The sequence below is a fragment of the Euprymna scolopes genome, chromosome 7 (genome assembly GCF_053919585.1).
Source record: "Euprymna scolopes isolate OS-2025 chromosome 7, ASM5391958v1, whole genome shotgun sequence".
Taxonomy (NCBI): domain Eukaryota; kingdom Metazoa; phylum Mollusca; class Cephalopoda; order Sepiida; family Sepiolidae; genus Euprymna; species Euprymna scolopes.
In genome coordinates this window covers 110,399,203-110,421,458 of record NC_136488.1, presented here as the reverse complement: position 1 = coordinate 110,421,458, position 22,256 = coordinate 110,399,203, and the positions used below count along the sequence as shown (strand labels likewise).

The following is a 22,256-nucleotide window of genomic DNA, read 5'->3' as shown; positions in this document are numbered from 1 at the left end:
TTGCATTATTTTGACAGTTTTGCCATCAACTCTGCTTTCCTAGTCTACTCCACTTGCTCTTCTTTTAACATAACTACATGCTGGTAGAAGTCATCCAGCAACTGGATAGTGTCCCAACGATTTGCCACAGATAGAAAAATAACTTCCGTCTACTAATTTCTCCTATCTCATAGATCTCATAAATCTCATGGCATCATCTGAATATCAGCTCTCCCATCCCTCTTTTCAGGGATTCTGATGCTTTTTCTATCAGCCCAAATTCTTTTTCTCAAATATTCCACAACCTCTTTTGTTGATATTTTTGTTGCATCCACCATTATGTCAGTGGTTGCCTTTGTTTTGCTTCCTTTCTTTAATATTGTTTTTAAGACAGCTGCCATAATCTTTGGTGCAACATTCAGTCCAAATCCGAGCCGTGTTAGGCAGCAAGTTTGTCCCTTATAGCAGACAACTGATACTGCCATAGTTCATTCGCCACATGTAGCTGTAAGTAGGTAGACTTAAGATCCACAATTGCAGTTCCTCCCACCAATCGTCTTCACTTTCTTATTTTCCATCACGCACATCTATTATATCGCTCCCTATATGACATGCCACAAAACAGTTTAATTCATGGAAGTTAACACTAGTCTAACCTTCCCTTTTGTGGCCTGGAACACTGCCGTTAATAGTAACATACCCTTTCTGGCTCCTTTCCATGATAAGAGAATACCTTCTTGCTATCCACCTTTCAATCTCCTTCTCAAACTCTATGGTCTTCTCATTTTCCAGGGAATTTTTATAATACATCACTTTATTCCATAACACTGGCAGCTCTTCCTCCCATTTCCATTTCACTGTCCATTTTTCGCCATCAAAATTGGTCTCAAAGTCTTTATCCTGTTGCCGGCATAGCTATTGGCATTTCTGAGGGCAATATGTGGCCGATCTTTCCACAATTATAGCACCTCACTCTAGGCCCCTCTTTACAATCTCTCATAAAATGCTTTTCTCATGAATGCTTTTCTGTATATTGCTTTGTGCATTCGCACTTGCCGCCACTGTTCAAGTCTCTCAAATTCTTTTGCTGACTAAAAGCCGAGTAGTGGTATCAGTTTGCTGACGTCCATTCTCTCTACATAATGCAATTGTTGCAGAGCCACAGATACATCATACAGAAATCCTGTGATAAAAGCAAGTTTGGCTCTATGATTTAGCCCCATCCCTAGGTATCCTGCTAGTCCAGCCAACCTTTTGATTGTATTGGTATATACATCAACCGACTCTCCTGTTCACTTGAACCATTTTAGCCTTTTGTATGCTTCAAATGGTCCTTCAGTAAATGTCGTCACCAATCATATTTCTATTTGATTTCCATCCAGTTAATCTTCTGTGCTCATCTCAAGGTAGAGAGCCAGCACATCTCCATGTAGTAAGAGGGGAATAAAACTTGCCAGATCTTGCACCTTTTACAGCTTAGCCACTAATTGCACTTTTTTGATCCATGCGATGATGTCACCTTCTCCACTAAAAGGTGGTATCATATCCTTTCCCAATCTTAGTCCTGGTTCCATGATCCCTTCAAGCCAAAATAGCTTATGGTTAAATTAGTCAAGTCTCAATTGTTAGATTTGACACACTGCTTCCAAAATTTCTTAGTCCAAAAACTCAACTCAGCTATTACTCTCTTAACTTCAAAAGTACTTCTGCTAATCAAACTCACTTCTTTAAAATCCAACTCCAAAATAAACACCCTCTCTGAAAAATCTGGCTTCTTCTCCAGCCAGGAGCATCTCATTTGCATATCAGGTGGTAACATTGCAGACATATAAAGAGATAAGACAGCCATTTTTATTTCTTTTTTCTTTATTCATTTTTGATCCTCTCAGATTTGTACAAGGCAGGTTTGTTACATCTTTTTAAACATTCAAGACCACAATTACCTTTAAAAAGTCTTTGTAAATCTTTACTAAACGTCTATATGCCTTCTCTCGAGGAGTTCACACTATATTATTATAAGATTTAATATGATCTGGACAAGGTTTTTTATTTCACTCACGTTGACAAGACCCTGTCATTGTCTGTCATCGGCTTCTTCTGAAACAATTGATGTTTTATGTACTTTTTTGCTGTGGATACAAGAAAAATATAAATGAAAATCCCACAAGGAGTTTATCAAAATGAAATACATAAAGGGCATTTAAAAGCTTTTCCTGAATTAAAAAGGAAATTATATACATTTAAAAAAACAAAAAAAAACTCATACCCCCCCCCACCTTCCCAAAGAAAATGGAGAAAGCTGAACTAATATGTCGGCTGAGTGGGGTAAAGCACATTAAGTGTGCCATTTCGATGCACTTGTCAGGCAGTGCATATGCTGTGTATGAGAAATTAAGTGGGGAAAAGCAGACCGATTTTGAGTGTTAGAAAAGGAAACACTGTACACAGCATTTGCTTTGGATCATTTTGCTGTATGAAAGCTACTTGCAGTACGCCGCCTCCAACCAGGTGAAACAGTCGATGTATTTTTGGCAGAACTACACAAGCCTGCGGTCCTGTCTGGCTGCATATCAGAACAATGCTTGCAATGTACATTCATTGCTAGATTGCAGGAACATGCGGAAAACTTGCTACAAGCATCCCCTCAGATGGATAACCTAGATCTATCACACGTGCTGGCACGTGCTTATGCCATTTTCAAGAACATTACTGGAGTTCCAGAGCAAGTTGCATTAGCTGCACAGTTGACACAAGTTACCTTTAAGGAGACGAACACTTCATGGCAGTGTTACAAGTGTAATGGACTCAATCAAAGGGCAAGTGATTGCCTACTGGATAGTGCGACGGGAAGAGATATTGGTGTCAAGCCTCGAAAACCTATCATGTGCTATCAATGTCAGCAGTGACGGCACATTGCTCGATTTTGTCAGGAAAATTCAGCGCCAATCTCATCCCCCAAACTGGTGTAAATGGCGCATTGCCAGTTATCACTATTCACATCAATGGACTACCACGTACAGCTCTAGTAAATACTGGATGGACACAGTCAGTAGTCCGCAAGTCATGTTGCAAGGAATAGACAAGGAAAGTGACCCCGGTGCTCACAGTAAATGGAAGCACACTTAGCTGCTGTGGAATAGCAGTGATGTCAGTGAATCTTGGTGCAACGCAGAGCATTGGCATAGAAGTTTTAGTCGTGAATTGATACTTAGTGGGATTTGATTTATTGCTTGGACTGGATGCAATCAAGTGACTGGGAGGAGTAGCTGTGTCTAGTAGAGGTGAGGTGACTTTTCCACATTTCAGCAAGACCAATTAGTCTGCTATCACCATTACCAAGTCTGACTTCTCCGCAGAGTATGAACAGAACACTCGGAAGTGGACCACATCGTGGAAATGGGCTGGCAACCAACCTCCACTTACATTGAGAAATAGACTTGCAGAGTATCTAGCCCCAACACATATTTGTGAGAAATATGATCATGAACTGCAGGTGTGGACCTTTTTTTTTTTTTTTTTTTTTTTTTTTTTACAAAGAGGTCACAACTTTCAAGAAACTCAAGCCACTCAGGGATAAGGGTTATTGCATGTACAGTACGTTGTACGTTAGTATTGAGATTTCATAAAGTGTCTACTTAAGGGGGCGGTTCATCAGGAATTTGTTTACGTTGGATTTGAAGCCATCCAAGTTGTAGTCAGGTGGGAAACAGGCAGATGGAACAGAGTTCCACTGGCGTGCTGTTCTAAGAAAGAAGCTGTGTTCATGGAATCTACGTTTTGATTTAGGCACAGATAGAGAGTGGGGAAAATTTTTGACAGTGGTTTCAGCTAGACGGGTGTTTTTCATAAAAGATTGGCGAGGGGGGGGACCAGAGATCAGAGATTGGAGCTCAGATGAGCACTTGCCATCGAAATAATGGTAAAACAAAGACAGGCTCACAACGTCTCTTCTGTGGGAGAGAGGTTGCAGGGAAGAGAAAAGGGCATCCTCCAATAAGCCACAAAGTCTATTTTGTACTCTGTCAAGGCAGGATAGGCTATTTTTAGCAGCTCCTGCCCAGATATGGCAGCAGTATTCCATCCTTGGATGTACTTGGCTTTTATATAGATAGAGAATTGCATCAGTAGTGAGATATCTTCTGGAGCGGTAGAAGGAACCCACCATCTTTCTAGCAACCCTGGCAACAGACTTGATGTACATGTTCCATTTCATATCAGGAGTAAAGGTCAAGCCCAGAAGCTTGTCAAAACATTGAGCTTCTCCTAGGCGAGAGCCATCCATTACAATTGATGCCAGATGGGGATCAGAGCGTTGATGGTGTAAAGATAGGAGCTTGGTTTTAGATGCATTAAAGGTAACCAGCCACGTCTTCCCCCACTGAACTACACGCTCGAGATCAGAGGAGAGAGAATCAGAGAGAACTTTGTCATTTACAGCCTTTGATGTGTTGCCGTAGATGGTCGTGTCATCAGCATAGATGTCACCGAATGATTTAAGTATGTGTTTAGGAAGATCATTGATGTAGATCCCTGAGGGACTCCAGCATTAATACTGTAGGTCTATGATTTTTGTCCATCGACCACTACTCTTATGAGCCTATTAGATAGAAATGATTTAATGATTGAGAAAGCATTTTCAGTTATACCATAGCTGGAAATCTTGTGAAGTAGGCCTTTATGCCATACCTTGTCGAAGGCCTTTGATATGTCAAGAGCAATTGCCCTAGAAAGGTAGCCTTTGTCAAGAGATTCGCTAATCCTATGAGATATATAACCGTTAGCACATCTGCGGTAGATCTTGCAGAACGGAAACCATATTGCGTGTCACTAAGGAGGTTATTTCTGCTGAGGTGGTTGACTATTTCTCTATTTAATATGGATTCCAGCAACTTACTCATGACACACAGAAGACTTATAGGTCTGTACTGAGAGGGAGAGGACTTATCACCTGAATTCTTAAATACAGGGCATACTGATGAGGTTTTCCAGGGTGTTGGAAAGCACTTCTTAAGGCAACGCTTAAACAGTTTTGTAAGTATGGGAGCAAGTTCAGGTTGAAGCTTTTTTAACACTATAATTGGGATGCCATCAGGGCCAGTTGCTTTACTGGGATCAAGGTTCTTGATTAGCTTGGCGACCTCACGCACAGATATTTGTATATTACCTAGCGTGTTTTGTGTTATAGGAGGAAATATGGGGAGTTGATGGCCTTCGTCGCATAGGGTAGAATTAGTTCTTTGCAAATAGTTTGGCCTTGTCTGATGCTGACGCGATGACCTCTGGTCCATTGATAATGGTTGGGATAGAACGCACACTTCTGTTCAGGATCCTATTTGTTATTTGCCAAAACTGGTGGGAACCAAGCCGCTGATCAGCTACTATGGATTTAACAGACTGGGCATATAGTTGGCATCTTGAGGATGAATTTGGCCTCCAAAAGGTTTAATCCCCCTCATGGTTGTCATGCAGTTCTGGATTATCGAGAGCTAAAATGAGTATGTGGACGTGCATACGGCCAACGTGGATGTTTGCTTACAAAAACTGAGGGAATAGCGATAACAGGGACGAAATATTGCAGTGCGTGATCTACACCAAGCTTATTTGCAAGTACATGTTGACAAATCTCTGGCCATTCTAAACAGTAGAGATAAAGAAACAGCGATATTGTCTTACCTTCCTCAGATTTGAGCTTAAGGTTGCCTCTTTAATAATGCAGGCCATTGTTAATACCATCCTCAGCCAGGATAAAACTATAAATGCGGTTATGTTTTTTTAAATTAACAACATTTTTGTGAATGAAAGTGTATGTTCTGCAACCTGCGTCAAGGAACATTTGGAGAAGCTTGGTCTGGAAAGCAAGACCCAGAACAGCTGAGACTGGGCTCATGCATATTGGGATTACGTGTCCAGGAGGACCACAGAAAATTTTTATGGCGGTATGGATGTTGCAATATTTTGGACGAAGAATGGGGTATGATCCTACATAGTCGGATGATTCTATTTATAAATGATGCTGCTAGGAACTGACGAATCGAATTAATTCACGTTCTGCTACCAACCAATCAGAAACCAGAATCGCTTCATAAATATTAAACCTTTTCTGGAGTAATTTCACATGTTTTTTTCCGTCTTGACATGGTAAGAATATTTTGCTCTATGGAACTGTCTACTGCAAACAAGTCACCTCTCAGGACTTGTGTGTAACAACGAACCATCAGAAACTGTTCTGTCTACTGCAAACAATTCACCTCTCAAGACTTGTTTAGAACAATGAACCATCGGAAACTGTTCTGTCTACTGCAAACCAGTCGCCTCTCAAGACTTGTTTAGAACAACGAACCATCTGAAATGTTTCTGAAACTAAACATGGCTTACACTTCTAGAGGTTATGCACCCAGCGTGCGTCTTTATTTCAATGGATCCGAATCAAAATTCGAATTGTGGCAAGTTAGATTTCTGGGATATCTACAAATCCAAAAGCTACACAAAGTACTTCAAACACAACCTGAAAACAGAAACGACCCCGACTTCATTGAAAAGAATGCAACTGTCTTTGCGGAATTAATACAGTGTTTAGATGACCGAAGTCTATCACTGGTAATGAGAGAAGCCCTGTACGATGGCTGCAAAGCATTAAACATATTGAGAGAGCATTATTTATCGAAAGGAAAATCCAAAATTATTTCTTTATACACTGAACTGACCTCTCTAAAATGAATGGAAGCCGAAACTATTACTGATTATATTTTAAGAGCCGAAACAACTGCAAATTCTTTAAAAATGCCAGGTGAAGTTATAAGTGACAGTCTGTTCATTTCCATGGTCCTTAAGGGATTACCGAGTGATTTCAAGCTATTTACCACCGTGATAACTCAGAAAGAAAAACCTATGACTTTTAGCCAATTCAAGGTAGCACTCAGAAGTTACGAAGAAACTGAAAAAATGATCACAGAAAAAAACGAATCTACAAATATCATGAAATTTAAAAATACACACATAAAAACACCAAAATTAAATTATACCCATGCCAGGAATAAAAACTGCAACTTTGCCAAAAACAATTTTTCTCCTCAGAAAAGTACAAAAATTATTTGCTATAATTCTGAACGACCTAATCACAAGAGTTTCCAATGTAGATACAGGACTCAAAATAGCGACTCCATTAAAAATGTAGAGAGCTCTGTTAGTGAACATACATTTTTATTTTCGTGTACGTTTAATGCTTCAACAAACAATAATAATTTTCTTGTTGATTGTGGGGCCACGGCACATGTGATTACAAAGGAATCTGATTTTATCAATTTTGACCCCAACTTTAAGCCACAAAATCATTTTGTAGAACTAGCTAACGGGAGTCAAGTAAATGATATCGTTTTGAAAAGAGGCAATGCAAAAATCTCGCTAAAGAACAATAAAGGTGAACTATGTTTCTGTATTCTAGAAAACACTCTTCTAATCCCAAAATTTAAACAAAATATATTTTCTGTACAAGCTGCCACAAAACAAGGTGCAAATATAAACTTTAGCCCCAATAAATGAAAACTGGTATACCCGAATGGAACTGTATTCGACATTAAAGAAAATGGAAGACTATATTATTTAAATAGCATAGTCCCATCAAAAACCGCATGCCATGATCTACAGACATGGCATAAAATTCTTGGACACTGCAATATTCCTGATATCAAAAAGTTGCTGACTGTAGTTGATGGAATGAAAATACAAACATCAAAAAACTTCAACTACGACGTCTGTATGCAAGGGAAAATGACAAACTATCAAAGCAAGATACCAGACAAAAAGGCCAAAAAAATCCTATCAATGGTGCATTGTGACTTGAACGGTCCCGTGGAACCGATAGCCAGAGAACATTATAGATATGTGTTGAATTTTGTAGATGACCATTCAGGTTTAATAATGGTTTACTTTTTAAAGAACAAATCCGATACCCTGCTAGCAACTAAAAAATATCTAGCCGGCATGGCTCCCTATGGTGAAGTCAAGTGTATTCGCTCTGACAACGGTACGGAATTCACCAATAAAGACTTTGAACTTTTATTAATTAACCATCATATCAGGCATGAAACATCAGCTTCTAGATCGCCACACCAAAACGGGACTGCTGAACGTGCGTGGCGGACACTTTTTGAAATGGCAAAATGCCTACTCATTGAATCAAAACTCCCTAAAAACCTCTGGACGGATGCACTTATGGCGGCAGTCTATATACGCAACAGGTATTTTAACAAAATACTATCTAAAACTCCATATGAATCTTTCTGTGGTAAAAAAACAAATTTAAGCAGAATGCATATATTTGGTTCAACTTGCTTCGCATATATAGATAAAAAGAGTAAATTGAATATTAAAGCCGACAGAGGTATATTTCTTGGATACGATAAAAACAGTCCAGCCAATTTAGTATTTTTTCCAGAAAAAAATAAAATAAAAAGAATCCAATGTGTAAAATTAACAGACACGTTTAATTTTACAGACGAAAACCCATCATATGAAGAAGATGAAATTATATTCCCTCAAATAATTAAAACAAACGAAGACAATAAAAATGATGGAGACAAGAGCGTCTATGATGATGATGATGATGATGATGATGAAGTCGAAAGATATCCCAAAAGAAATAGAAGGCGACAAGATTTTTTTGTGGTCGACAATATAAAAGATTATCAAATCGACTATTGCTATTCAATGGAAAATGCGCCAAAAAGCTTTAATGAAGCAATTAATTCAGAATATTGTGATGAATGGAAAATTGCCATGAAAAAAGAAATAGATGCTTTAACCGAAAATGATACCTATACGGTAGTGCCTCTCTCAAAAGATAAACATGTTATTTCTACAAGATGGGTCTTTACAAAAAAGACTACAGCATCAGGCGTAGAACAGTACAAAGCTAGATTTGTTGCTAAAGGGTACTCTCAGATTTACGGTATAGAATATTTTTCTATGTTTTCACCGACCACAAACCTAACGACAATCAGAATTTTACTGCAAATCGCATAACAATATGACCTAAACATCCATCAAATGGACGTAAAAAATGCTTATTTGAATGCCCCAATAGACTGTGTAATTTCTATTACCCCTCCAGAGGGATTTATAATGAAAAATAAAAATAGCGTGTGGCGACTTAATAAGTCATTATATGGTCTAAAGCAAAGTGCTCAGTGTTGGAATGCAGTATTTCATGATTATATTATTAAACAACAATTTAGACAATGCGCTGTAGACCCCTGCTTATATACCCAACACAAAGATGATAAACTACTGATTTTGGTTTTGTGGGTCGAGGATATTTTAATCGCATCAAATTGTGACATAATGTTAACCGATGTTAAGAACAAATTAAGTAAAAGATTCAAAATGACCGATCTTGGCAAAATATCCTGGTTTTTGGGGATAGAATTTACTCAAAGCAAAGTACTTATTACGATGACTCAATCGAGATACATTGACGAAATACTATTAAAATTTGGAATGGGAGAGTGCAAGAAACGCTCTACACCGGTCGAAAATGATATTAATAAAAATATACACACAGAATCTGAAATAATAAATGACACACAATACCACAAAATTATAGGTAGTCTTATATATTTAATGACTGCAACCAGGCCCAACATATGCTATACAGTAACAAAACTGTCACAAAAATTATCACGACCGACAATGAAGGATTTAAACAGAGCTAAACAAGTCCTGCATTATTTAAAAGGAACTAAAGAACAGAAGTTAGTATTTAGAAAATCAAGAAATCCCCTAAAATTAGAAGATTTTTCGGATTCAGACTGGGGAAACGACGAAGATCGCAAGAGTATATCTGGATATTGTTTCAGACTCTCAGAAAATGGGCCTATTATTTCATGGAAATCTAAAAAGCAACAGATTGTATCTCTCTCTACATGTGAAGCAGAATTTATCGAAATCACACACACGACCCAGGAAGCACTCTACCTTAAAAATATCCTAAAGACTATTTTAGAGCCAGAATTAACTAAAAGCCCCATAGTAATTAATTGTGAATCAAGCCAGTATAGTCTTAGCACAGAACACGATAATCAACCAAAGATCTAAGCATATAGATATAAAATACCATTTCATAAAAAACGAGGTGAAAAAGGAATGCATTATTTTGAATTACATATCATCAGAACAAAATATCGCTGATGTATTCACGAAACCCGCAACAAGAATAAAGTTTCAGCGTTTTTTCTCAAAACTTGTTGGGGGATTCGACTGAATAATTTTTCTTTTTTTTCATGGCCCTGTATGTATATAGATTTCTATATATCAAAAAAAAAAAAAAAAATAGTCCCTAACAAGACATTAAACTGTATCCATTTTATTTGTATTAACACTTTAACCTACTAATACTTTTGCTGAAATAAAAAATAAAAAAGTCACTTTAAAAAAAAAACTCTTTGTAATTTTCCTTTTCGACAAAATACTTTTTGCATGCTTATTTTAAGGCGCGCAGAAATTACTATTGACTTTTATTTTTTGTGTGCACATTAGTTTTCTTTCTTATTTTTCAAAAATGTCCTATCTTTTTTGCATTGTTTTCATTAACAAAAAAAAACAAAAAAACGGGTACATACTGCATGTATGTTTATTTTTATGTATATTTATTTATATGTAAGCGTTTTTCTTTTCTTTTCTTTTTTTTTACAAAACTGCATAATCAAATTTAAGAAATGGCTTCTTTTTCACATATCCACCCCTTTTTAAGCTAAAAATACCTTCCATTTCTTTTATTTCTCTTCTCTGTACACATAGATCTGTTTTTTTGAACACAATTAAAAATGGCGTCTTTTTACATGCTAAAATTCTAAGATCCAAATGATTTCTAATTTTTGTTATGTATAATTGAATATAAAAACTATATTTATTTTTGAGCAGAACGAACACAAAGGACTTCCCCATTATAAAAAATAGGGAGGATGCTGCAATATTTTGAACTTGTAATGGGGGTAAATATTTATTCTCGTAAAATACATAAAAAATATTTTAAGAAAAATTTGGCACAAGGCCGAAAATGGGGGAGGGGGAAGGGCGGTCTTCTCTGTCTAAAGCTAACTAATCTAACCTAACTAGTTCCTACATTCACTCTACTTTCACCACAATACCACATTCATACTATACATCCATCAGCGTATACATCCTTCGTCATTCACCATAAGAACATCATACCATGATAAACTAATTAAAACCCATAAGAAAAAGGTGGGTTTGGGATATAAAAATTTTATGATACAAGATAAAATGGAATATATACAATGTTAGTAACAAAAGACCCCGCTGTTGCTAAACTGTGGCAGGTGCGCTGATTCGCCAGTCGAAAAGGTGATGCGGGTTGAACGCTTTATTTTAACACCTCTTACGAAAACTTCGAAAGGGGACCCGCATCTCTGGCGAATCAAGCGATCTGTCACCTAAATTGGGGAAGGGAATGGGGCTAAAAAAAACAAAAAAACGGGACAAACTTAAAAAGGGCCTAATGATCTCTATCACACACTAGTTAGGTTATGAACACAGGAGCCTAGAAAATGATCCTAATCTTGCCTAAGCCGTGACCTACTCTGGACTTTAAATGAGTCATGGCTGACGTTCGTTTTTGTTACTCAAAATTCTTTTCCTAAGGGACATCCAAGAACCAGTCAAGACTTGCTTCTCTCACCCGACACACAGGCGCAACTGACACCCACCTTTCAACAAAGTCTGACGAAGAGAGTCTAACTCTCTCGGCCTTGATACGACTATTCAAATGATAACAGAAGATTCGTATAAGGTCGAGGGGAGCGAAGTCCTCAGATCCGTAGACCACTCTCATACGTGTGTTCCAAATAACACCTCTCATTACTGCTAGCAAGGTCAAACACAATTCTTTTCTAATCCTATCCATTGTCGGAGCCCAATTGCTACATACATTGATAGGAACCAAAGTTAATGACGATATGTTCAGTATGCAGACCATGAGACCTGTAACAAACTCAATCAGCGGCACCACGATGCGACAATAGACGAAGGCGTGACATAAAGTCTCGACTTCATCGTCGCACCGCTTGCAAATAGGCGAAACCGCCAAGCCAGCTGAGTGAAGTCTCTTACCGACCCAGAGAGCATCCCGAATTACCAGCCAGGTCAAGGATGCCTCGTCATTAATGAGGCATCCCGACCCAGGCGACCAAGGCCAGATTGAGCGGAGCTGTCCCTTTGTCAAAGGAGCTCCTCACCAATAACATCCCTTACGGATCCCCTCACTAGCACCTGATATAATGCCTTTCGGGAAACAGCAGAGCATTGGAGAGGCTTTCCTTAACTCTTAAGAGGAACTTCAGAGCGCGCCGGCACTCACGGTAGAAGGGGCATTCACCTCGGGGCAACCTGTGTGCCTCCCTCTCGGACTCATGCACCCCTCTCTCGTCTTCCCTATCCTGTGTGCACATTCGATCTAGGTAGTAGAGCCGTAGTGTGTGGAGCTGAATCTCCACGTTTGGCATACCTAGACCGCCTTCAGAAGGATGTAGGCAGCAGACATCACGACAGACCATAGGGGCCCTTCCAAGCCATAAAAAGTTGAAAAGAGCCCTCTGCAGATAGAGCAGTGTATCTGACGGGATTGGAAGCACTGATAGACGATAAATGAAGATTGGATAGATGTGGGTATTACACACCTCCGCTCTCCCCTTTAATGAAAGGTTTCTACTGATCCACAGCGCAGCTGCGGATCAGACTGCTTTCAGAACCTCCGACCAATTTTTCTCCAGCTGGAGGTCAGGACCAAACCAGACGCCGAGTATCTTGCAAGGCCCGTCGCTCCAACTAAAGGGTCCCTGAAGAGGCATACCCCTCCAGGCATCGATGCACAAACCCGAAGACTTGTCGCAGTTAATTTTGGCCCCTGTTACCGTTTCATATAATCTGATTTCTACACTGACGACACTAATCTCAGCACTGCTCATTACAAGCACAGTTACGTCGTCGGCATAGGCGGAGTACTTTACCTGGGCATCTGCACCTGGCAAAGTGATTCCACGTAGGACCAGATTCACCCTTAGCCTGCACAGAAATGGCTCTATCGCAAGCACGTACAGCATGGGTGATAACGGGCACCCTTGACGAATTGATCGTGACAAACTGAAGGGTCTCGACCTCTTCCCATTTACTTCTACCATCACCGCAGGGTTAGCATAGAGAAGATGAACCCACAAGCGAAATTGCGGGCCAAAACCGGCCGCCGACAAAACAGCTCCCAAGTACCGATGGTCAACCCTATCGAAGGCTTTGGACTGATCTAAATTGATCAGCGCGGCCTCAGTGTCGACTTTTTCTATCATCAGGCGTATCGTGTGCAAGTTATCCTGGATTGTCCTGCCCTTCACGGTACACGTTTGCTCGGGGCTAATAAGACAAGCCAGGACAAGCTGCAGACGATTTGCGAGAATCTTGGCCAAAATCTTTAACTCCACGTTAAGCATCGTTAAGGGCCTGAAATTACCTAACCCATACCCACCATCTTTGCTTTTATGAAGAAGCCTTATCACACCCATGGTAAAGTACTTGGGGATTGAGCCGTTTCTAAACCATGAGTTAAATAAAACCGTCAGCAAAGGGACAAAGATGTGCAACAACCTCAAATACACTTCATAGGGCAGACCATCGATCCCCGGGGACCTATTAAGGCCGACCCGCTTTAAGGCTTCAATGACTTCATCCTCCGTTATGCCACCTTTGCACCTAGCCGCTACGGTCGTCGAAAGACGAGAAAAGTCAGCAAAATAGGTGTTGAACTGTTCTAATGACAGACCGGGTTCCATGAAAAAAAGCTCCTGGAAATGAGATCTAAACGCCTCCAGCACACCCTGGTTTGTGGTCACGGTATGCCCATCCGGCAATGTGACACGAGCGATGTGCCTATCGGCCGCTTGCCTCAGCTCCTCTGCACGCAGTTCAGCGGCCATGTTTGTTGCTTCCTGGGGCATTCTTTTTAACCTAGCCCTAATCGCTAAAGCTTGGTGCTCCTTTTCAGTAAGGGAGGCAAGCTGGGCCTTAATTACATTAATGCTAGCACTATCCCCCTCCTCCACGGCCCGATCTAATCTAGACTCTAGTGTCGCTTTAACTGCCCTAGAATCTAGGTTGAGTCTTTTGCTAAAGTTGGCAGAAAAGGACCTAATGGCTTCCTTAATTTTTACCCACCAGTTATTCCCAATAATTGCCCCCATCAATTCCCGCTGTATGGTTAGTAATAGCCCTTCCCGGAAGCCCTTGACATCGAATAACGACGTGTTGAGCTTCCAGTAACCGGCTAATCTAGGTTTAGGTCTATCTAAGTTTACCCGTACACGGACAATTCTGTGATCCGAGTAAACTATATTGTGGAAACTTGGACAATTCAATACTCCTACATCGACTTTCCTAACTAAGAACCGGTCGATATAGCTCGAGAGCTGTACCAGACCGGAGCCGCGTCTACCTGTCCAAGTCCACACTAAGTCACGGGGCTTTTCATTTCGGAATTTGTCGATAAGATCAAACTTATCCACAAACTCATGAAATAAAACAGCATCCTGATCTCTGTTAGTTCCTCTAGAAGGTAACCCAAATCAATCTAACTCGGGATCCAGTCTCCCGCTAAGATAACCGTTCGAGAAGTATCCATGAACTGCTCGATTCGCCAAAAAAAGGCAGCCAGCTGAACGTGGCTATTGGGCACATAAACCCCAATAAGGAAAAATGCCCTGCCCTTTATGGTAAGATCCAAAACGCATAGTCTTCCCTCTGGATCCATGTAGCACGATCACACGACGCATCTAGAGACCTTTTAACTAGCCAGGAAACTCCTCTGGAGTGAGAATTGAAGTACGCTAAAGGTCTTAGACAGCGCACGTAAATGGTCACCAGGAATAAAATGGGTTTCCTGCATACAGCAAATATCCACTCCGAGGTGCTGCAGGTCCAAACTCAAGCACCATTTTTGCGAGTCGGCCCTCACCCCTCAAACATTCACACTAGCAAGCTTGAGATCCATGATTGTGCCTTAGGGTTGAGAACCAGAAACGAACATCGCAGTCGTAAGCGTGCCGACGGCTCTTGTGAGGGAATAAGTACCCATCTGAGTGTCGATGAGTCCATCACGAGAGATATCGCCGACATGCGAAGGGTAAGTTAATTTGGCTATCCTATAGAAGGAAGGGTGCAGTTTGACAGGGACCCTCCCAACACAACATTTCCGCAGGTTTCTAATATCTGAGTCTTTATAGATTGCTAAGGGCAACGCTCGATTAAACATTTTATTAGCTTCATCTAGCATTGCCCATAGGTCTTTTGCCTCCTCCTTTTTCCGTATGACAATAAGCACTCTTTTTGCTTGAGGAAAATTAAGGGGGTCATCAATGGGCTTACCTGCCACCTCCCTGAAGTCTCTTAATTTTGTTAAGTCGACCCCCTTGAAGTAAATGGAGTTGTTAATTTGGGGGTCGCTAAGTTTACAAATATCCCTACCAGGTAGGTAATGTATCCTTTTTCTCTCCAGGGAGGGGCTCCTTTCCGTATCCATGGGAGTAGGAGCAGGGGAGAGGTGTCTTGCGGGGGATGCGGGAGGGGTGGAATGAGGGGTGGCTGATGTGGAAGAAATAGGGGAAACATGAGTGAAAGACTTAATGGGACTGAGAGGGATAAGTTTGGGCATTTTGGCAGTAGGAGAAGATGAAATAGGAGGAGCCATTATAGAAGGTGAGCTGGTTTTGACTTTTATGGGAGATTTCGTGATAGGGTTGAGGTTTGTTTTAAAGTCCAATTTAGGTGAAGGGGCCTGAGATTTGAGGGGAGATTTGGGGTTTTTTTGAGCATCAAGTCTTTTTTTCAGGTTAACAATTTCAACATACTTGTCTCTGCCAGGGTCTTTTTTAAGCATGGCTTCCTCCTTGCTTTGTTCCAGTGATAGTTGACCAGGAGTTTTTTTGCCAATTAGTATCTGCCAGGGTTCTCGTTCTTTAGGTTGTTCTTCCGGAAGGGAGAGGGGATCCTTTGTGTCAATGTTGACCCCCAAATGCTGTCCCACTCTGGTCTTGGGGTTAGGAGTAGGCCTTTTGAGTTGGCATTCTGAAGTTTAGTGGCCTATTTCTCCGCAGCGCTAACATGTTGGGCGCCTTCCTGCTACAATGATTAGTATTTTCTCCTCGCCAACTTCCAAAAAAGAGGGGATGTTGGCAAGGTTTTCTTTATCTAAAAGAATGTCTAATGACCAAGTCCCATTGAATTCATCACAGGATACAGATACTATTTCGTCATATTTTAGTAGGAAGGCGCCTAAGTATTCACCATTTACATAATGCGGGACATGAAATATGGACACTGTTGTCCGACATTTGCCCATATATTCCGATCTCAGAATGTAGTTTGACGTGATAATTTCTTGCTGCGAAATTGTGATGCAGTCTTGGGCCGAGTTAAAAAGGGCGCTCCAGGTGTTGTAGCCTTTACATTTGATTAGTCTTACCGGTCTGTACCCAATGGTAGCTAAGAGCGTATTAATAATGTCAGCTGAAGCTCTAATAACTTTTCGGGTTTTTTTGTCTACAACAAAAAAGGTTAAGGAACGCTTCCGTATTTCCTCCCAATTTTTGCAGGTCTACAATTAGGCCCTTCTCCATTACCAAATGGAGACATTGTTTGGCTTTTTCGATGAACTCATCAACATTAATCTCAATTTTCGGCTGCTTACTCCAATTGTTTGGAGCAGCCTCTTCCGTGTTCACAGTTGACTTTGTGGAGTCCTCAGGCATCTGGCTAGCAGCGGCAGCCATAGCTGAGCTGTTAAGAAAAACAGGCAATAGTCCAAAAAGAAGTCCGATTGGATAACAACAACAGCAATAAAAACAACAACAGTAGCAATAACAAAAAACAACAACAATAATAACAGGAGCACAGAGAAAATAACATACCTCACAGACAAACGCAGTGATGAGGGTATGATCCCACACAGTCGGACGATTCTATTTATAAACGATGCTGCTAGGAACGGACGAATCGAATTAATTCACGTTCTGCTACCAACCAATCAGAAACCAGAATTGCTTCATAAATAATAAACCTTTTCTGGGCAATTTCACATGTTTTTTTCCGTCTCGACACGGTAAGAATATTTTGCTCTGTGGAACTGTCTACTGCAAACAAGTCACCTCTCAGGACTTGTTTAGAACAACGAACCATCGGAAACTGTTCTGTCTACTGCAAACAAGTCACCTCTCAAGACTTGTTTAGAACAACGAACCATCTAAAACGTTTCTGAAACTAAACATGGCTTACACTACTAGCAGTGCCTGATAGACTTACTCGCTGAATTATATTTTTAGTGTGCAGGAAACTGACTGGTCATTTCCAGGTGTGTGGCTGGTTACGCGTTGCCACGTTTGTTTTGATGACAAATGGATGGGACGACGAAGTGCGAGACCCTATTGGGTCCATAGCAGAGGACACAAGCTGGCTCCAAGCCTCACCTATCCCTATAGTGGAGAGGAGAGAAAGCCTTTTAAATATATCTGTTCGACTCTGCAGACAAAACTCAAAAGAGCTTGACCACACCTTTTTTTCACTATATCTTCTTTGGAAGTTATTTTTCTCTTCATTTGTTGTCTCCACAACATATCACTCGTTTCTTGATCCATCAATCTCAATTGTTCCAGGTCTTCAACCACTAACTGTTTCTAATTCTTTATAGGTCTCTCCACCTTTTGTGGATGACCTCTCTCCATTAAAACTAATTTCCTTGAATCTTCTGAAGACATTCTTGGCACATGACCGAACTAATTAAATCTTCTGCTTCAGATCTTTACTCCTCATCTGAGATAGAACATGTACATCAAATCCGTTGCCAAGGCTGCTGGAAAAATGACAGGATTGTTCTACCGTTCCGATAGATATCTCACTGCTGATGAAGAGAATTGTCTCTACTTGTATAAGAGCCAAGTATGTCCAAGGATAGAGTACTGTTGCCACATCTGGGCAGGAGCTGCTAAAAGGAGCTTATCCTGCCTTGACAGAGTTCAAAATAGACTTTGTAGCCTCATAGAGGATGCCCTGCCCTTTTCTCTTCCCTACAACCTCTTTCCCACAGAAGAGACTTACAAGCCTGTCTGCTTTATCATTATTTTCATGGCAAGTGCTTATCTGAGCTCCAAACTATTGTCCCCCTGTCCTGACTTTCATGAAAAACACTCGTCTAACTGAGACCACTATCAATAATTTCCCTCACTCTTTATTTGTGCTTAAACCTAAATGTAGATTCCATGAACTAAGTTTCTTTCTTAGAAATGCACGCCAGTGGAACTCTGTTCCGTTTTTCTGCTTTACACTATGGTTGTCTTCAAGTCCAATGTGAACAAATTCTTGATGAACCGCCCCCTTATGTAATCTAATTTAGCAAATTTTCACTACTAAAGATAACTATGACATATTCCCTTTAACCACTGTACACTCATCAACCCTTATCTTCGAGTGGCCTCTGGGCCTTGATAAGTGGTGACTCCTTAAAAGAAAAAAAAAATACACATTTATTTGTTCTGCAATCTGTTCAGTTTTTTTTTTTCTTTTCTTTTCTCTTTTTTTTAGATTTCTTCTTGAAGATTTTTCCAAATACAATATTGCCATTAATAACTGTGTATTTTATGAAAATCATCAAACACCGTTATCAATTGTAATGATCAACTCACAGAATGGCTCTCGGACGATTCTTCATTCTGAAAAGTAAGAAAATTCTGTCCTTCTTTATCCGTTCTGTTTTCCATACATTTTTCTCTTACTGCTCTTTATCCCCCTCTCATTTTATTCCTTATTCTGAAATTATTCGTTTAAATCAATATTTATGATATTTGTCTATCAAATTCTATGGATTTTGCTTGCATGTTTGTTTGAACACATTGGATGACGTCATAATTTTATAACAGGAAACAATGGATACTAACACAAAATGAGGACTTTGCACTTTAGAAAATTATGTGTGTGTATATGCGTGTATATATGAATATATACAGGATGAAAGGATAAAAGTGTCACCCTTAAGAAAATAACACACTATCGCTTTATTTTAAAACTTTTATCAAAAAATTCAATCAGGTAACTTGATTATGTAGTGGAGCTGACATCTATTAAATGTAGTCACCTTCAATCTGCCTTGATACGGGTCCGGAACTGGGAACATGCCTTTTCCACATTTGCCAAGCACCCGGCAGCGCTTGTGGAAAAGAGATGCTCCTATTTCCAGATGGTAGTGATCAGGCTGACTTTGGTGATGTTCTCAATGTATGACCAAACGAAGTAGTCCAGCAGTCGAAGAAGGAGGAGGTTAGTGAGAGAAGGATACAAAGTTGTAGCACTCCTTCTGAAGCCAAACCTGTGTCTTTTTGGACTTGTCCTGCTACTACACTTATTTTTTAAAACTATTTTTTAATTTAAAAAATTTTTCCCATTTCTTCTTTTAATTTTATTATTTTTTAAACCCGACTCCTTAACTAGGTTAAATCGTTAAAAAACCACATGTTTCATATCGGAAATTTGCTCTGTTTATTTACAAAATTATCTACATGCTTATTTATGCGATTTCAAGTTTAAAACTTATTCAATAAGGAAATATATTTTATTCGTCCTCTCCTGTCAAGATTTATGATTATTGGATAGTTTAGAAGTAGAAGGGAGATAATTCTGTAAGGCCAGAATTTAAAAAAATTAATTGAAGTTATAAGATACCAAAATTCTAATAATTATTCCTTTTTTTTTTTTTTTTTTTTACATGGGGGTCACCACTTATCAAGGCCCGAAGGCCACTCAGGGATAAGGGTTACTGCGTGTGCAGTAATCAATGAGATAGTAATCATTAGTATTGGGGGTTTTGATAGAGTGTCTTACTTAAGGGGGCGGTTTGTCAGGAGTTTGTTCATGTTGGACTTGAAGACATCCAAGTTGTAGTCAGGTGGGAAACAGGCAAGCGGCAGAGAGTTCCACTGGTGTACAGTTCTAAGAAAGAAGCTTTGCTCATGGAATCTATGTTTGGATTCCTAACGATAAAGGGGAAATAATCAGGGCTGTTCGGTGTATCTAGTTTGGTAAATTCCTGATATTCATTTATGATTTATTTATTAATTCAACGGATCCAATTAGAACTATGCTAATTTATTCAAAATATAAGTTTTAAAAAGCATATCTTAACCATGATACTAATTTTATTACCATAAATTAACCTACGTTTGCCAACAAACCATAATTTGCTGAGGTTATGCATGGCTTCAATGCAAAATAACACTTCAGGAATTAAGTTCTAAAATACTTATTCGATAGTAATACATGTCCCATTAATAAGTATTCTAGTAGTAAAACTAATCTTTAGCTCCATGTACGTTTTACTTCAATGAAAGTGGGGGTTAAACCTTGGTGTTTTGGATTAAAACGGCTATAAAAAGATTAATATCTAAAAGCTATAATTTTTCAAGTTTTACTGGTCCAAAAACAGTATCAATTAATCCCCATTCCTTAATTACTAATTTTTTTTTTTTTCGCTAATTATTTGTTAAACTATTTTATTTATTTGGAAACGGTATCAACCACTTTGCCATCACTATGATTAAAAAAGTGTTACCAGTTTCGAGACAGTATTGCTAATCCTTGTTAATCCTTATTATAAATCAAAATTTCTTATCTAGTAATCCATGGTCTTTATTTCTAAAAAATGTTTATAATGTAGAATGTTGGAATCCAGATTTTCTTGCTAGATTTGAATCCATCATTACAACTAATTTACATCATTCTTAGCTATTTAACGCTATGTAAACTTTGGCTTTGCACCTAAGAACCTTTATTTTTCCCAGAATGTTTTTTTTTCTCTCTTATTTTTTATTTTTTAAATTTTTATTTTATCTTAGCTACATTTAAGACGTGATAGCAAAAATCTATTCCTGTGAAGACATCCCTGTATAGCATCTAGCCTTTTATTTAATATTTCTTCTTTAGAATTGATTATGTAGAAGGCTTCCAATAAACACAGATTGCACCTTTTTGATTTCTCAGGTCACCTAATGCAGTTGTATTCCTCTTTTTATTTCTAATTATAATTCTTGTACCATCCCTCCTTCATTAATACCTTCTCTATTAGTTTCCATCTCTGGTTCATTTTTGAAGGATACAATATGGTTTCTATATCTTTCCTTAAACGCACATTCCGTGGCCTCAACTTATACCTTCTTAGTATTATCAGTCTTAATCTCACATTTGTACACTATTTCTTAGGTTAAGCATTTACCATCCAACAGAAAGTTGCCAGGTATTCTGCAGTTATAATTTCTCTCTAAGACACGTTCATCCGATGCTGACTCATTATCATTAATTATTCTGCTTATTTTCCTGTTATTAGAGCTTATCATAGTGTTAGCTAAGTTGGCTGAGATGGAGAAAGATAGTTTTACCGAGTTCCTGTTAATTATTTTTCTTAATCTATTCTCAGGTGAGAAATTTTTATCAACTATTCTGTAAAATTCCCTAGGTATATGGATATACACGCTAAACAGCGGATTAAACCAAACCCGTTTCTTGCGTCTTTTTCTCTTATTAATATTAGCCGCCTCATGATTACCTGTTTCACTACTAACATTACTCTCAGTGTTTGCATCCCTTTTATCCTTATTAATGTAACCTTTATTAATCTTCAGTTTCTTTCTTGCTCTCATTGCCATGTTGTACGATATTATGCAGTTAGGTTTGTTACTCTTACCGTTTGCACTCCTCTTATATTCTATTTTACCATGGTATCCCGATCTAAGAATTTTTTTTAATAAAGATATGAAAATAAGTAGATATATAAATCTTTAAAAAATACTTTGCAAAGATGCGACAGAGGTAAAGTGTTCCCGCTTGTTTTCTTTTCCTCATAAAGGAAATGCTTCTTTTCCTTAATGTTTCATTGTTAAAGTGTTTTTTTTTTAATAAGTCTGAAGAAAGGCTGTTCTTGTGAAAATTTTCAAACTACATATTGTTTGAATTTGTCGAAACTGTCTTGAAACAATTGTAACTAACAATGAAATACACTTTTTGTTGCTATCAACTCATTTCTTGAAGTCTTGGTATTTGTTAAAACAGTATATGGATGCTCAATTATGAAATATGATAATTTTGTTGATTACGTTTTAAGTCATCTCTCCTTTTTGACTTAAATTTATTGGTATATTAACAATTACTGAATTATATTAACCCAGTATAATTTAGAATACTAC

General features: G+C 38.9%; 2 protein-coding genes across 10 annotated transcripts in view; both read left to right on the top strand.

The window, feature by feature from the left end:
• The window catches only part of LOC145280169 (uncharacterized), a 49,066-nt gene extending 46,181 nt beyond the window's left edge, over positions 1-2,885 (top strand). The window contains exon 4 of the mRNA XM_080131933.1: positions 2,460-2,885. Within this exon, the coding sequence (XP_079988059.1) occupies positions 2,460-2,885 (426 nt within the window). The remainder of the gene's footprint in view (positions 1-2,459) is intronic.
• Positions 1-22,256, top strand: part of LOC145279885 (ketohexokinase-like) — a 376,201-nt gene that overhangs the window by 234,961 nt on the left and 118,984 nt on the right. For 7 of the 9 annotated variants that reach the window (XM_080131353.1, XM_080131351.1, XM_080131357.1 and 4 more), the window contains one exon: positions 18,610-18,744. The exons of the other annotated variants lie outside the window; for them this stretch is intronic. In XM_080131353.1, coding sequence (XP_079987479.1) covers positions 18,610-18,744 — 135 coding nt within the window. The remainder of the gene's footprint in view (positions 1-18,609; positions 18,745-22,256) is intronic. 9 annotated transcript variants of the gene reach the window in all.